Source organism: Drosophila erecta, unplaced genomic scaffold, assembly GCF_003286155.1.
Source record: "Drosophila erecta strain 14021-0224.00,06,07 unplaced genomic scaffold, DereRS2 tig00000283-arrow-arrow-pilon, whole genome shotgun sequence".
In the NCBI taxonomy this organism is placed as follows: domain Eukaryota; kingdom Metazoa; phylum Arthropoda; class Insecta; order Diptera; family Drosophilidae; genus Drosophila; species Drosophila erecta.
Genome location: NW_020825217.1, coordinates 1,288,066 through 1,301,976, shown reverse-complemented (window position 1 = coordinate 1,301,976; position 13,911 = coordinate 1,288,066). Strand labels below are relative to the sequence as shown.

Genomic DNA, 13,911 nt, shown 5'->3' with positions numbered 1-13,911 from the left:
CAAAATAACATTTATTTACAACCAGCACTATAATTATAGTAATATAATAATAGTACACAGTTAACAAAGAGCACATACTATCTTCCATCCAAACAAGCAAATTGTTTACACATAAATTTCAATCCAACCAGCTTCTCAATCACGAGCATTTAAGCCACGGTTCTAGCAATCCGGCTATTACTACTTCGTAGAAAGTGACGCGCCGAGCTTGAACCACCGCCAAGAAGTACATGGCTCCGGGTTGCCGACTGAGAGGCAAGCGTAGGGATAGCAATTGCAAGACCTCCCCATCTCCATTCTCAAGCTCTGTGCCAGCTGCGCGAAAGCGGGCAAAGTCTACGAATCCCTGCACACCGCGGTAGATAAGCACTCTTATACGACAGCATCCCTCCACAAACGCTAGTAGCGTCTCATCTCGTACGCGCAAAGATGTCAGATGGCGAGCTCCATGCTCCCCTGCCAACGATTGGAAGAGCGATCCGTTTGCATGATGCAGTTGGATGTGGGCGGCTGGAGCAGTGGAGGGCGTGGTGGGCGGAGGACCATCTGTTGGTGTAACCACGGTCAGCCGGGCGTAAAGAAGTCGGGGACGGTTTGCTGGTCCCACAGCCAGGCGAAGTGTTTGAACGGGCCTCCAGTCGACATCTGGCAGAGGCAACACCTGCTCTTTCCTGTCCGAAGAGGAGACAGCAGGTCCCTCGTGGTCCTGCCCATTGAGCTCTTCTTTAAGGCTTCTCAATCTTTGAATCACAGCATGTAGCTTCTCATCATCCCCCGAGCCATTTTCTTCGTAGGCCAGCGTGAGCACATCCAGTAGCGTTTGCTCCAAAACTTGCTCCTGGAACCCAGAGTCGTTTCCACTCGAAACCTCTCGCAACTCCTGTAACGTGGGCCAGATCAGCTGGGCACTCCGTGCGGCCAGAACTCTTGCCGGCGTGTTGGGCAGTGGAAGGGTCTCTGTATCCAGACGCCGCCGTAAGGTTCGCAACTGCCGCATTAGCTCCAGGAAATCCTCCACCAAGTGCTCGTCGAATAGATCACTTTCTGGAATACTAAGCTGAGTAATGTTTATCTCCGTTTGCAACCGGAATTCCAAGGTGTCTAGCAGACGTCTTCGCATTCTGGCCATCTCCGAGGGACTCAGATCCTCTTTATCCTCTTGCCACTTTGAACCGAGCAGAGACTTGATGGTGGGACGTTGCAGATACTTAATTGCTTGCTGGTAATTGGGATTAGGGAGTGGTTGGTTTTTGTGCTGCTCGTATTGATCTTTGATATCTCTTAAGGTGTCCGCTGATAGTTCCATGTGCTCCGTACTCTTCGTTTTGTTCAGTTTCCAGCTCAGTAGAAGAGGCTTCCCCTCACTGCAATTCCAGCTTGGCTCGTTCTGATCATCCTGCAACTCGTAGCTGGTCATAAAGGCAAACTCCTGATTTGAGCTCGTGTTTCCCACTCTTAAAGCAACTGCCTCGTCCACGGGCCCGCTTTTGAAGGCTCCGGATCGATCGAATAAAGATCCATTCCAGCGATGGATGCGGGTCCAGCAGCCTCGCTCGTTGATCAGGAGGTAACTGATACCCCCGGGTGCCTCCAAATCGAATACTCGGCGAATATTCTCCTGATCCTTTTCTTGATTTAAAACAAATCTCTTTTGCAGCTTCCGGATTTTGTAAGGCAGGATAATCCTGACCAAACCCTCGCAGAACTCCCGGTAGCTCTCTTCTGCAGTTTGTCGACGTGGTCGCGGCTCGTCACCCTGCTTCACCTGCAGTTTCTTTACACGCCAGTTTCCGCTGATTTCCTGCTGCTCCCGGCCCCTTGCCCATAAGCTTCCTTCGTACCAATCCCGAAAGTCGAATCCGTTGAGGTTTTGATGCGCTCTTAAAAACGGAGCATGCAAGGCGTCAAAATATAGAGGTGACTGCAGGCGCACTGGATCTTCACCCAAAATTGCCACATCGCTTATGTTTAGACCATTAACTGGAGCTTTTACCTCCAGGGATCCGCTGACAAAAATGCTGGACAACAATAAAGGCGTTTCCACGTGCTGCTCTCCCAACGGATTAATCTGAGGATGCGAGTGAATGTTCTGGATTACTGAGTACATAGTGGCGTATTTAACTCACCATTAAAGTGTTGGCATACTCCTTGGATAGATTTTGACCATTTACGTTGCCCCTCACCACCAGCTGCCCATCTAGGAGCAAATCATCTGCCTCTAGGGGATCCCTTAGGTGTTGCTCCGTGAAGCGGGTGACAACCAGTGAGAGATTAACTTGGTTAAGCTCCTCTACTTCCAAGAAATTACCGTCCAGCGATCCCTTTGCAAACGCAACTGCAATGCACATATGATATAATGGGATTATCAAGAAATAAATCTAGTACTCACGCCTAGGTTCTCGGAAATCGCGATCGACACGTATAGTATCCCGGAGCCACTGGCTTACGTTGCATCCATTGAGCAGCTCTCCCGACAGTACAAGGCGATCTGCCTCAAGATGATCCATTCTAACATCAGCCGCAAAGCGAACAGGTGTTTCCAAAAGCATCTCCCCCTGTGAATCTATATAGATTAGATTATCTAGGAACTGTTCTAGGTTGAGTCCATTGAAGAATGTGATGTGTGCTCCATCTTCAATGCGAAGACGCCCTGTGAAAGTTTTGTGACCGTGCAAATGTATACCACGTTGCTGCTTCAAGATTAGCTGATCAAAGAGCTCCTGAACGGGCTCACTGCTGCGATTTTTCAAGTGGCCCAGAACCACTAGGCTTTGTAGCTCCTTTTTTGGAAGTTCGACGACTCCCCGATGCACAAAGCCTCGCGCGCTGGGATCCCAACGGAGTAGTTCCTCCAAATCAACAAGAAAGTCCGGATCCCCGTTTACTTGACCATTTAGCTGCAGATCCTCCACAAAGATGCGTCCCTGAATGCGAACATTTCCAGTGAGGTGCAGTGGATTTACATTGTTGGCCACATGACTGAAGGGAATCCCATTCAGCGCAGCCAGATTAAGTTCTCTTATGTATACAGGAGCCAGGAAGCTTTTGGTGCCCTCGATTAGCACCTCGTGCCCGTCGGAGCGCGGTACGATGTCATTCAGCAATTCCGGGAGCAGGCGCTCGTTGAAGCTGCCCAGAACTTGGAGGTTCTGCTGGAACTGGGGGGATTCTTTCAGAATCCAACGCGTCCTTAGATCATTCTGCCTATCCAACCAAACGACTTGCCTCTGAAGTTCGTGGAAGGCTTGCATGTTCAGGGTTTCAGCTGCTTGCACTGAACCGTTGACGGCGATGCGCTCAACTTGGATGCGACCCTGAAGGATCAGCAGCGGTAGCTCGTCCAGTTGCTGCAGAAAATCCAGCAGAAGTTCTGCCTTAATGCCTTGCAGCTGGTTCGCTTGCACACCCTGGGGAAGAATTAGCTCCTGCACGTGCACTTCACCCGACCAAGTCCAAGGCTGCTCCTGTAGAGTATTGCTCAGCCTTCGTCCATTGAGGAGTCCGTTACCAGCAACATCATTGTTAACCTGCGCTTGCCCAGCCTCCAGACGACTAAAGTTCGCTCTGCTCAGATGGAGCGGTGCATGGATGAGCTGGTAGCCACTTGACAGCGGCACCTTGTTCAAGGTGTTATCAACTTGTAGCCGGGTGAAATTGGGCGCAAGCCCAACAAACCGAAGGCGTGTGTGGGGAGAACTCAGAGGAGTCGGCCCATCTAGTCGCAGACTTTTTGAGAGTAGTTGCTCTAGGCGAACTCCGTCGTAGGAAGACTCTTTTCCAAGCTCCAGCTGATGGAAGTAAACAAACCCTCCCAGTTGGGTCAGATTCGAAAGCGTTTGTGGCGTGTGCTTGGTAACAAAGTCATTGAGGGAAATTCCACTGAGCAGATTATCTGCAACATGAGCATCTACTGGCAAAAGCAACTGGTCAACCCGCTTGGGTCCACGTATCTGCAGTTCTTGGTCGGAGTTCGGCGAACGCTGGACGAGATCTCCGAGCAGAGAGTCAAAGCTGTCGTTATCCAGTTTTTGAAGCAGCCGTACAGGGCCGCGCACAAAAAGCTGGTCAAAATGGCAGTCGGCACTGATAACACGTGACTCCAGCAGAGTGGGATTTAAAGGTGCGTCCTCGAACTGCCTTCCCTGGGCGCTACCGTTGAGCTACTTGGTGATATGGACTTACTTATAAGAACCAATGGACAGCCATTCCAATACGTACCTCTAATTCCTCAGAAACCTCCAAATGGGAGAAGGTTACCAAGCCCGGCCATTCCTGGGAATCACTGAGGGTAATGACATCTTGCGGATAAACCGCGTTAATGGTTCCCGACGTGTCCACGGCGTTTGCAGCTATTGATAATATGAAGACTTAAAGGATATTCGTCTTTTCCGCTTAAAATACTTACAAAGCGTTTGTGTAAACTCCTTCGGTGCCTGGACAACACTCGTCTCATTTCCCTGCGACCAGAGATAGTCTCCTGGAAAGCTTAGATCGTTCAGAGAGTGCAAATTGAGTACATCTTCGAAAATGACCGGCTGTAGGATGTCAAATATTAAATAAGCAATTAAAAACACTGCCGAATGATCCACTTACTCCATCTACATGCAACTGAGAAAGCTTGAGAGGCTGATGACGCCACACCAGATCTTGAAGCAGCTTGTCCCACTCCATTTCGTTGATAAAAATGCAGTCCAGATCCGTAGCCAACTTCAGAGATTCGTAGGATTCTGTACCCTCGACTGGAACGAGCTCGACTTTGGGAGCCTCCAGAAGTTCCAGTTGCTCAACATTGAGGGTTCCCAGTGGCAAGTCCAAGGAGCCATTTCGGATATAGAACGTCGCATGGTTGAGCTGCTCCAAGAAGAAGTCCACAGTTTCAATGTCTTCTACTTCAAGTTGCTCGTAGTGAAAGTTGAACAGCGTCTCTGGCTGGCGTTTTGATCGCCTAGAACTCAATTCCCTGTCCAACACAAGAATCTGCTGAAGCAGCGAGTTTATATCCACAACAGCATCAGCTCCCGTCCAGCGCGCTTCGTTAACAAACAGTTCCTCAATGGTACCGCCCTCGCTGACAACCAGTGGAGTCGATAGCTCCTCATGGTAATGGCTTTCCGATTTATCCTCCACCAAGAGCTCCTCAGCTAGTTGGATCAGCTCTTCCTGTTCGTGCACCCAACCCTGCATGAACTGGCGTATCTCCAGCAGGTCCTGTGTCTCCGAATTCCTAGCCAGCAATTGAGTTTCCAGCCGAAAAATGCCCGTAGGAGCCTCTTTCCTGGGCACCAGGACCAGCGGCGGCTGATTTAAGCGGCGTACCAGGACAGCTCCTGAGATGCCAGCCTCACGATCCTGATCCAGCATACAGCCCGCTCCATAGGTTGTACCACAAGGTGGCGGCAAGCCGGCCTCGAAAGCCTCACCGTTCCAAACCAAAACCTCCAAATCGAGCAGTGAGTGTGTCTCAAAGGCAACTCGATGTTGCACAAGCAGGAGTAGGTCATCTCTGTAGCTGCGCACGGGAATGGGGAGGTAGTGGTCTACAAATCCAAAGTTCTGGCCGAGAATGGTGCGCGGCACAAGCTGGCCCTGCACGTAGACTAGGATCTGCGGCAATATTCCACCCAGCGCCAGATAGCTGCGTCCGCCCATTTGAAAGGCAGTGACGCCGGCCACCTCGGGGGCATTAACTTGTTGGCGCAACTGCAGCGGTTGCCCCTTCGGACTGCAGGCGTATATTAGAACCTCGTCCCACTGACCCACTGCCAGGAGCAGTTCCCTACCTGCATCAAGAACGGCCAGGTTGGAGATCGGTTCTGCCATTTGCACACGTTGTGCGATCCAGAACTCCTCCGCCTCGAGATCATAAACGTAGACATTAAGCGTGCGATTTGCCACGAGAGCGAGGTAATCCTGTCCCTCTAAGTTGAAGGCTCTAATCTCGGTCACATTCGAGCCAATAGACCAGTGCCAGATGGGTTTTAGCCCAACGCTGGGCTCCAATCGCAGCCATATAAGCTGATCTTGGGAAGCCATAACCATCAAACCCTCCTGCATATGCAGTCTCCTGTTCCAGCGATCTATTCCGAGGATAGCGGTTGTGGGAAAGGGGTGGATGTAGGGCTGCAACGGGCTAAATTCTTCGGAAAGAACCAGGAGGCCCTCGCGCTGCTGACCCATTAGGTAAACGCTTCCATTGGCCTGCAGTGTCAGCCAGCGATCCACATCCATCGGCATGCTATAGTTAAGGAGCTCCTCAATGCGACCCAGAATTAGCATATCGCGGGTGCGCCTCTTGGACAGCTCCAGGCGCTGTAGTTGTTCCAGATCAACGTTTTGCGATGTCGAGTGCGACTCAACCACATTGGCTTCCTGTACATTTGCGGCCAGTAGCTCCTGACGGGACTTGGACACCTGAGCCGGGCTCTCCTTGCTGCTGCCCCTTGCCTTCAGAAGAGCTTCCAGCTGGAGGACCTCTTGGTTTTGTCCCTGGTGGGCCACCGCCTGCTGAATCTCCTGGCGAATGGCGGAGGCGCTGCTCAGAGAGCTGTGGTTCACCACCACCTTGGAGCCCTTTCCAGGCGGAGGTTGGCCTGCCTGCTGGGTCCACGTGGGCGCCACCACCACTCCTGGCTGGGATTGGGCTATAAGTGTTAAATGAAAAGGGATCCAAACGCGATTTTACTTACTGGTGCTCCATCGTCGTGCTCTAGAGCTTTTTCTAGTTCGCCTCGCAGCTTGGCCACCTCTGCCTTTTGGTCGGCGAAGGGCCGCGGGGGAGAACTGGCTATTAATGCTGGCCAGAGCAGCAGGTGCCAAATTAGCATTTTTCAAACACTTAATTAACAAAAAAGCAAACACGTGAGGCAGAAATACAAGGAAAAAACTTCAAACCATTTACCGTTTTGTAGCGGCGCTGCCAGATCGCCAGAAAACTTAGCGAAGCCACACGCCGCGGCAGTGTTGCCGGAACCGAGCAGTTTGGGTATTTGGTCACTTTGCCTTTATCAATTTCTGGTCTGGTTATCAACTTCCCTCAATTTCATTCGTGTTTTGAATTCGCTGCGAGCGGACGCGTTTTATGTTTGAAGCGATTGTGCGGCGCGCGTTTTCGCATGGTACAAACGTTTGAGTGCAACAAATCGGCGGAGTTGGCCGACAGTGATCGGCCTTAAATGGGCTTCTGCTGAAGAAAAGTGAGTCTTAGGGGTAACGGTAAATGTGTTTTTTGTGCAAGTTTGTGGCTGCATTTTTTTTAAGTGCGCGGCGTTTTGCTTTTTGGGCGTGTGCCAAAATCATTGCTGGAAAAAGGGAGCAAAAAGGAGTTGCAGGAGAGAGAGAAAGAGTGAGACAGAGAGAGAGAGAGGCGCTGAGAGCCTGCAAGCAATTCCCGTTTTACCGGGGTTGCGATTAATGCACTTATTGTGTTTATATTGCTCTACGAATTTCCATTATCTTGGGCGTCCGCTTTTGGGCCACTATTACCGTTATCTAGGCACAGCTCCTGTTTACCGTTACTGTGTGAGTGTGAAAAATCAATAAAATTCCCTGTGCGTGCGCCCTTGTGTGTGTGTGTGTGTGTGTGTCCAGCAGCCGGCTGACGTTGCTCTCTCTTCCCATCACTTCCTCGCTCTCACTTGCTTCCCTAGTAACTGTTCCTGCATCAACAACAACAGCAGCAGCAACAATAACAACAGCAGCAGCAACGCAGCTGCTATTAATTTTGTTGTCGAAAAACGAACAAATTGCGTAAGTTAGTTAAGCTCGCGTGTTTAATTAGTTTAAAGTAACGCTAATGAAACTCGGCCAGCTCAGTGTTGTTGTCTTGCTGTCACCTTCGCTGCAAACGAATGAGCAAACAAAAACAAAAGCAGCAATATTAATGGGACGACGGTAAACAAAATGCGCGAATAAAAGAAGAAAGAGAAACGGAAACAAATCCATGGAGGCTGTGGCGAGCGGAAGAAGAAGAACTATCTTCTAATTGCATAATTGGAACTCGAACCTCTTTTCCCCGCCCTTCCCCCTCCCTCGACCCGCTGAGCCCTAATCCAGTTTGTTTTGCTTTTGTATTTCGTTCTGCTCGAACTGCTTCCTCCGCCCAATTTCGTGCACTTTTTAGGGAATCAGGGAACTTTTGGCAATGACTCACGTTTCTCGCCGAGTGTCATAAGCGTGACTCACGGCCATGACCCCGTGCAAATGTGGCTGCCCTCCCACTCGCGCCTCCTTTAAGTGCGTCCTTGAGATACGAATCTCTCTCGAGTGGGCACTCAACATGCGAGGCAGAGGAGAGAGAGAGGGTGCGAAGGGAGCGACTTGAACTCCTTTTTGGCGCCCATGCCGTCACTTTGGGGCGTGGCCTGTGCCCCTTGGCGATGAGCTCACCAGCAACAACAACAGCGCATTTACCCGGGGAGCAATCCCCCGAACAGCGCACAGGGGATAAAAGCGGGGAGGAGGAGGCGGAGGAGCAGGCGAGGCGAGGCTCACGAACTTGACATTGAACTGCGCTCGGGATTATGATCCGCTCGGAAACACTCCCTCGATCCCCCCGTTCTTTGGGATCCAGATCCCGGACATCGGAGCACGATTTCGCGTCATCGCTTACGCTTTTGCTGCTTAATCTTGGATCGTTCTGAAACCATTCCGAATACATTGGTGCTCACATTTGATAAACACATCATCTATGAATCAGTTAGCATGAATTCTTAGCATGAATCACTTAGCATGAATCCTTAGCATTAATCATTATCAACTATAAATATTTGTTCTAAATCATCTCTCACAATCTAGTTACATTGTGCATTCCAAAGACCTTGTGCCCACTCTTATAGATCTTGCCTCGCGAAGTAGCAAAACAAGCATGTACACCACCTCCAGAGCAGGGCATTCAGGAATCCTTGTGGCCGAGCCCAACAGGAGATGCTGCCGCCAGCAGCTGGCTGCCGGCAGTTGGTGCGGATTGTCGGCCTACCCAAAAAAAGCAGGCAGCAAAGCTGGGAAGCAAGATCTTGGAGAGGTTGGTGCCCTTTTTGGGCTGCGCCTGCGCATAAAATTCCTCGGCGTCCTCTTCGATCCGCGCGTGCGTGGCGTTCCGCTCTGCTGGTGGGAACGGAGGCAGGAGTCCTCGTGGCGCAGGGGCAGTAAACCTGCCTCCAAAGGGGCAAACCCCAAAGCCAATGTCGAGAATCGAAGGCGAAGTTAATTTATCGCTCTGAATTCGCTGTTTTGTTTGGTTTTGCTTTTGCTTATGCGAATTTTTTATTTTGAAAGAGGAGAGTTGTAAGATTACCATTTTAAGGTGTTTGTTTATCGGTTCGTTGACAACACGCGAAAACATTCGCAAGTGGGATTCGTTGTGGTTCCAGGGAATTCGGAGCTGAAATCGGAGATTTCTTGTACCAGAACCCCACGATTTTGCCTAACTCGCATTCCCGCTTTTGCTTACTTTGCCAAAAGTCCGAAATTCTCCGATGGGAACCAAATCTGGTATAAATAATTACAGACTTCTTGGTTGTTTGATTCAAGCGTAGAACCGTTTGTTCTTTCAGCCCATTCATCTCGATCGGTTTCTCTTGTTTGTCCAGCGCTTCAGGTCTTTACCTTTCGTTTCCCCGCCAAGGGTGTTTGAGCACCTCGAACCAAATCGGCTCAAATTAGCATTAATGGCCTGGCGACGTCAATTAAACTCCGCTCGGTTCTTGATTGTTCAAACGCTAACGGAATCCGACAACTCTGGGGTGACCCGATGGCACATTGATTGTGCTGCTGCTGCTGCTGCTGATGCCTCGATTCATAAAGTTTATTGCTCCAAATTTGCCAAATCTAGCATGAAATCTCTTGCCGACAGGCAATTGATGGGACGAACCTAAAGGGGTACGGCACATGGGCGCTAACTCCGCGCAAACGCCAGTAAAGAAGTGGATTGGGAATTGGAGCACCAGAGCAAATCGATCGCCCATCGTGCAAATTGCAATTAAGGGTATTCAGTGTATGAGATGCCATTCGAATGTAGTATAGTAGTATAGCGGCAGATTGCTTTATTAACTCAATTGAAACTCATGCAAATTTAGCCTGGAGGTCGGGATCAGCCTGAGATCATCTTCTAATTTCGGAAGGGGAGGTGCGAAAAGTCTGTATTCCTAGAAACGGAACTTGTTTTGACGATGGCACTATACACTTATTCCCCGCCTGCTCTTTCATTCTATGAATGCAAACTTTTGAATCTCCCCCCGGGGGAACGTAAGTTCAGAGGCAAAGGCACCCTTTTGCTCCCCTCTCGTCCTTCCCTCTCCGCCAATTTCATAGGGGAGAAGCCCTATGACGACCGACCAGCCCCAGACACTCGACACTCAGACATCCAGCCACCCAGACACCCAGACTGGCAGCCAGTGACATGTGTACATGCGAGTATAGTAACTACGGGGCTGCAAAATGCACTCGACAGTTGCAGTTTACCGCTGTGGTCTCAATTAATTTCGCATTCAAATTGCCGGCAATTGAAACTAGGCAAAACTGATTTCATTAATTGCGCACTTTTCTCCCGATATCCGTGCTCTAGGTTCTGCTTCGGGCTTTTCTTTTTGCGTTCCACAGTTGCAGTTGCAGTTGCAGTTGCATCGCTATGTTTATATACAACATACAATAAAAGTTGAGACTTCGCAACAGGTTTTTCGATGCTGGGTAACTTGAGATGCGCCGAAGAATGTTGCTCCTCTATATTGACTAAACCATAGCATGACACACATAAATGCACGCCTAGAATTACGCATTCCCAAAACAAATAAAGGCATATTTGTCATTATTTTGTAGGGCACCTTCGTTCTCTGGTTTATTTATAAACTGCCAAGCAATTAAGTTGAAGTTCTTTATTAGTGCCAGGGGATGCCGAAAGCGAAAAGAAAGTGGATCTAATTTTGGCTCCAACGCTTGGAAATATGATTTGACAGCAGAGTTCAGTATTCAGTTCAGTATCCAGACGTCGAAGAAAGTATTGTTCCTGCTTCCGTTCAATAGTGCAATCGATACGATTTCAGCGACATTCCCTCCCCTTCGTGGTCCCGTTCCCATTCCCAATCCCATTCCCGATCCATTTCCATTTCCATTTCCATGCTGCTCATCTCGAGTGCCTGGGGAGTAGAAGTAGAAGCAGGAAGCGAACTAAATATAAATCCAAGTCATGGCCAGGCCACCATATGTGGGTTGTGGCATGGTCGCGGAAGGCGTGCGCGGGGCGGGGCGGGGCCGGAGGCGGGGGCGCTACTTCGGATGGTCCCTACAAGGCGAAGATGCTGGTCCCGGTTCTGCCGACTCCCTCGTGCGCAGTACCAAAAGCGGGAAAGCAGGGTGAGCCGGCGAGTGGGGGGTAGGACGTCCATTAAATGATTGCCACGATCTATTAGCGGACGAGGACGAGGGAGGATTGGCAGATCGGAGGATCGGCAGATCGCCAGATCGACAGCTGGTTAAAAATAGAAGAGGGCCAGCCGGCAGACGACCCGCTCTCTTTCGGAATCTTGATTTGCGTCTGCCGCTGAAAGGCCAAGCGCCAGGCAATTGCACGAAGATCCCAAAGGGAGGGATCGAGACTCCCAGTTCCTGTTACCAATCGAAATTGAAGGGCTTTGCACTGGGAGAAAGCGGAGAGCTATGCGCGCCCAAGACTTGACCACCCATTTGGACAGCCATTAAATTTTGTCCGGTGCATATGTCTATACGATGTCCGCCTGATCTCTTGTCTTCTCTGATATGTTCTACGTGAATGTCGATTCCCTGACATGCAAAACGTAATCTGAGTTCGATTGGCAGGGGCAACAGTTGTGTGCGTGTTTGATGGTTCTTAATAATTGATATCGAAGTACAGAATGATCGATGGCGACTAATAACAGGGGAGCAGCCATTAGAGCCCCCTAAAATGTCCAACATGTTCTTTGAATTCAACCATTTGCCTGCCCCAAATCTGAGTGTTATCCAGTGTGTTTTACCCACCACTGCCTTTATCGGACTCGCAAATATTTCCTCATTTCTGTATTGCTGGAAAGGGGCTGAAAGCCTCTTATCGGTGGCAAATGTTTGAGCGGGCAGAGATTATTTGAGATTCGCATTTTTGGTGCGCGTTCGCATTTCCTTCTACGTGCCACTCGCTGCAGAGGTTTTGTCCCCATCTGGGGCTTTGTTCGCCTGCCTTTGGCGCTGGCCTTAAAGCTGCGCTAATGAGCGGCAGGTGGGGCAGCGGAGGGGCCAAAGGGCGTGTCATTGACACTGAGCAGCAAATGCTCAAGCAGGATGCAGCTCCAAACTCCGTCTGAACGGGCGTCTGAACAAGCCCAATGACCTTTTGAACATCCAACCCCAACCAACGCCAACCAACCGCCCCGTTGCATGGCTGCATTCCTCTCGAGGGGTAGGTAGGGGTAGCTGGATGCACATGGCCAGATGCGGGTCGATAGGGTCCGTGTTCGCATCGAGACTGTAAATCGCCTGTTTTGACAGCGAACTATGGAGCATCCAAACAAAACCAAGTTCTTCCCAATACATCATTAACAATGAGCATTTCAAGAGCAGCATTTCATCGAAATAAAGTCAACATGTGTTTGCTAGTTGATTTGTCAAAGAAATCTCTTCAAATGCCAAAGTATAAAAGTGCTCCAATCAAACGGCAGAGCACCATTAGTTGTGTGTTTGCTTGAGAGGTCGCAGTTGTGGAGTTTCGACTGTAATAACAAACGAGAGAAGTGGGGCCTCCAGACGTGACAGACACGATCATTTGGGGTAGGACTGCCTCCACTTCCGCCTCTGCTCCTCTGACTTTTTGTCCATATTGAATTGCCACTGATTGATCTAGATGTCCATTATATCTGCAACTGCTGCTGTGTGTCGTTTTGCTTCGACTGCTTTGTCGGGCCGGGTATTCTGTTTACATTTGAGAAGTTGTCTTGCCGGCAGCACTTTCCCTGCGAGGGGAAGCCAATCCGGAGACAAAGGCACTCAGCACTTGAAGATCGTCGCCAGATCTGCGTTCGAGCCAATGCTGAATCGATTGAGACTCGAGTGGGTCATCGAGTGGGTATCGCATAAGTGATTGGTGCGGGTTGGAAAGTGCTCTGTTTCTCGTGGCAGCGATGGACAGAGATGTATTTATGCCTAAAAGTATGCCCCGACAGTTGTACCAACTTAAGAAATCCATTCTCCGTGTATTTCAAACACTGACGGGCACATTGTATACCGAGTGATTTTTGAAGTGACACACCAACTTATGCATTCATTCTCCCCCTCCTACTTGCAGTTGGACAACCCTTCCTGCCACATTGCCAGCCAAAGTTATTGGTTAACAGTAGAGACTGCCATTGGACGACTCGGAGCCCCAACGAAGGTAAGTTGACCCGCCCGGAGCACAGACAACCAAATGAAGCAGGCACTTCTGCATGGAAGGCAAGGAGTCGGCGGTGACAACGAGAATGTCCTTTGTGTTTTGTGTCGAGGGCTCGGGCCAAAAGTGAGGGATGGTGCATATTAAGCGTTTGCGGTTCCTGCTGATTTGCTTTTGTAATGTGAAGGACATCTAGCGAACCCGCTGGTATTCCACTGTACACATAACGAAGCACAGTTGAGCACAAGGAATGGGCGTCTTCTAAATCTTCCGCTGTCTGCCCGTTTTCCCAACCCTTTCGCATTTTCTGCTGCCTTTCAGGGTAGAAAAGAAGGTAGTGAAAAGCTGACGACGCTCCTACTGAAGCTGATAAAGTGTGCTCGGTGTCTGGAGCCCCAATTTTCCCCCATTTCCCCTCTTCAGCTTTCCTCTTACGTTTCAAGTTCGCACTCATTAGACATTCCACTTGCTCCTGAGTGTATGCCTTGTACAATGTGCCACACAATTTTCTGTTCCCCCACAAGTATGCAGGAAAAAGTGAT

The 13,911-nt window shown here is 49.9% G+C and overlaps 2 protein-coding genes across 4 annotated transcripts in view; one reads left to right on the top strand and one right to left on the bottom strand.

The window, feature by feature from the left end:
• Positions 1-76: 76 nt before the first annotated feature.
• LOC6555572 lies at positions 77-6,940 on the bottom strand. Its single transcript, XM_001982453.3, has 8 exons — positions 6,899-6,940; positions 6,687-6,834; positions 4,594-6,630; positions 4,406-4,535; positions 4,219-4,349; positions 2,390-4,160; positions 2,127-2,335; positions 77-2,068 (listed from the first exon to the last, which is right to left on the bottom strand). The coding sequence occupies exons 2-8, from the start codon at positions 6,822-6,824 to the stop codon at positions 140-142; spliced, it is 6,345 nt and encodes a 2,114-aa protein (XP_001982489.1). The 5' UTR covers positions 6,825-6,834; positions 6,899-6,940; the 3' UTR covers positions 77-139.
• A 14-nt stretch (positions 6,941-6,954) lies between these two features.
• LOC6555570 (disheveled-associated activator of morphogenesis 1) overlaps positions 6,955-13,911 on the top strand; it is a 37,544-nt gene continuing 30,587 nt past the window's right edge. Inside the window, exons 1-3 of one of the 3 annotated variants that reach the window (XM_026983083.1) lie at positions 6,955-7,193; positions 7,258-7,746; positions 13,286-13,372. The gene's annotated coding sequence lies outside the window, so the exon portion shown is untranslated. The other 2 variants (XM_015153271.2, XM_026983082.1) reach the window with 2 other exon arrangements.

What these genes read in the sequence shown, in the direction of transcription:
- LOC6555572 (XM_001982453.3), bottom strand. Translation starts at nt 6,824, where the DNA reads ATGCTAATTTGGCACCTGCTGCTCTGGCCAGCATTAATAGCCAGTTCT. An exon ending in AGCACGACGATGGAGCACCA is followed by an intron (nt 6,631 to 6,686) that starts GTAAGTAAAATC and finishes GCCCAATCCCAG; the next exon opens with CCAGGAGTGGTGGTGGCGCC. An exon ending in CTCAGTTGCATGTAGATGGA is followed by an intron (nt 4,536 to 4,593) that starts GTAAGTGGATCA and finishes GACATCCTACAG; the next exon opens with CCGGTCATTTTCGAAGATGT.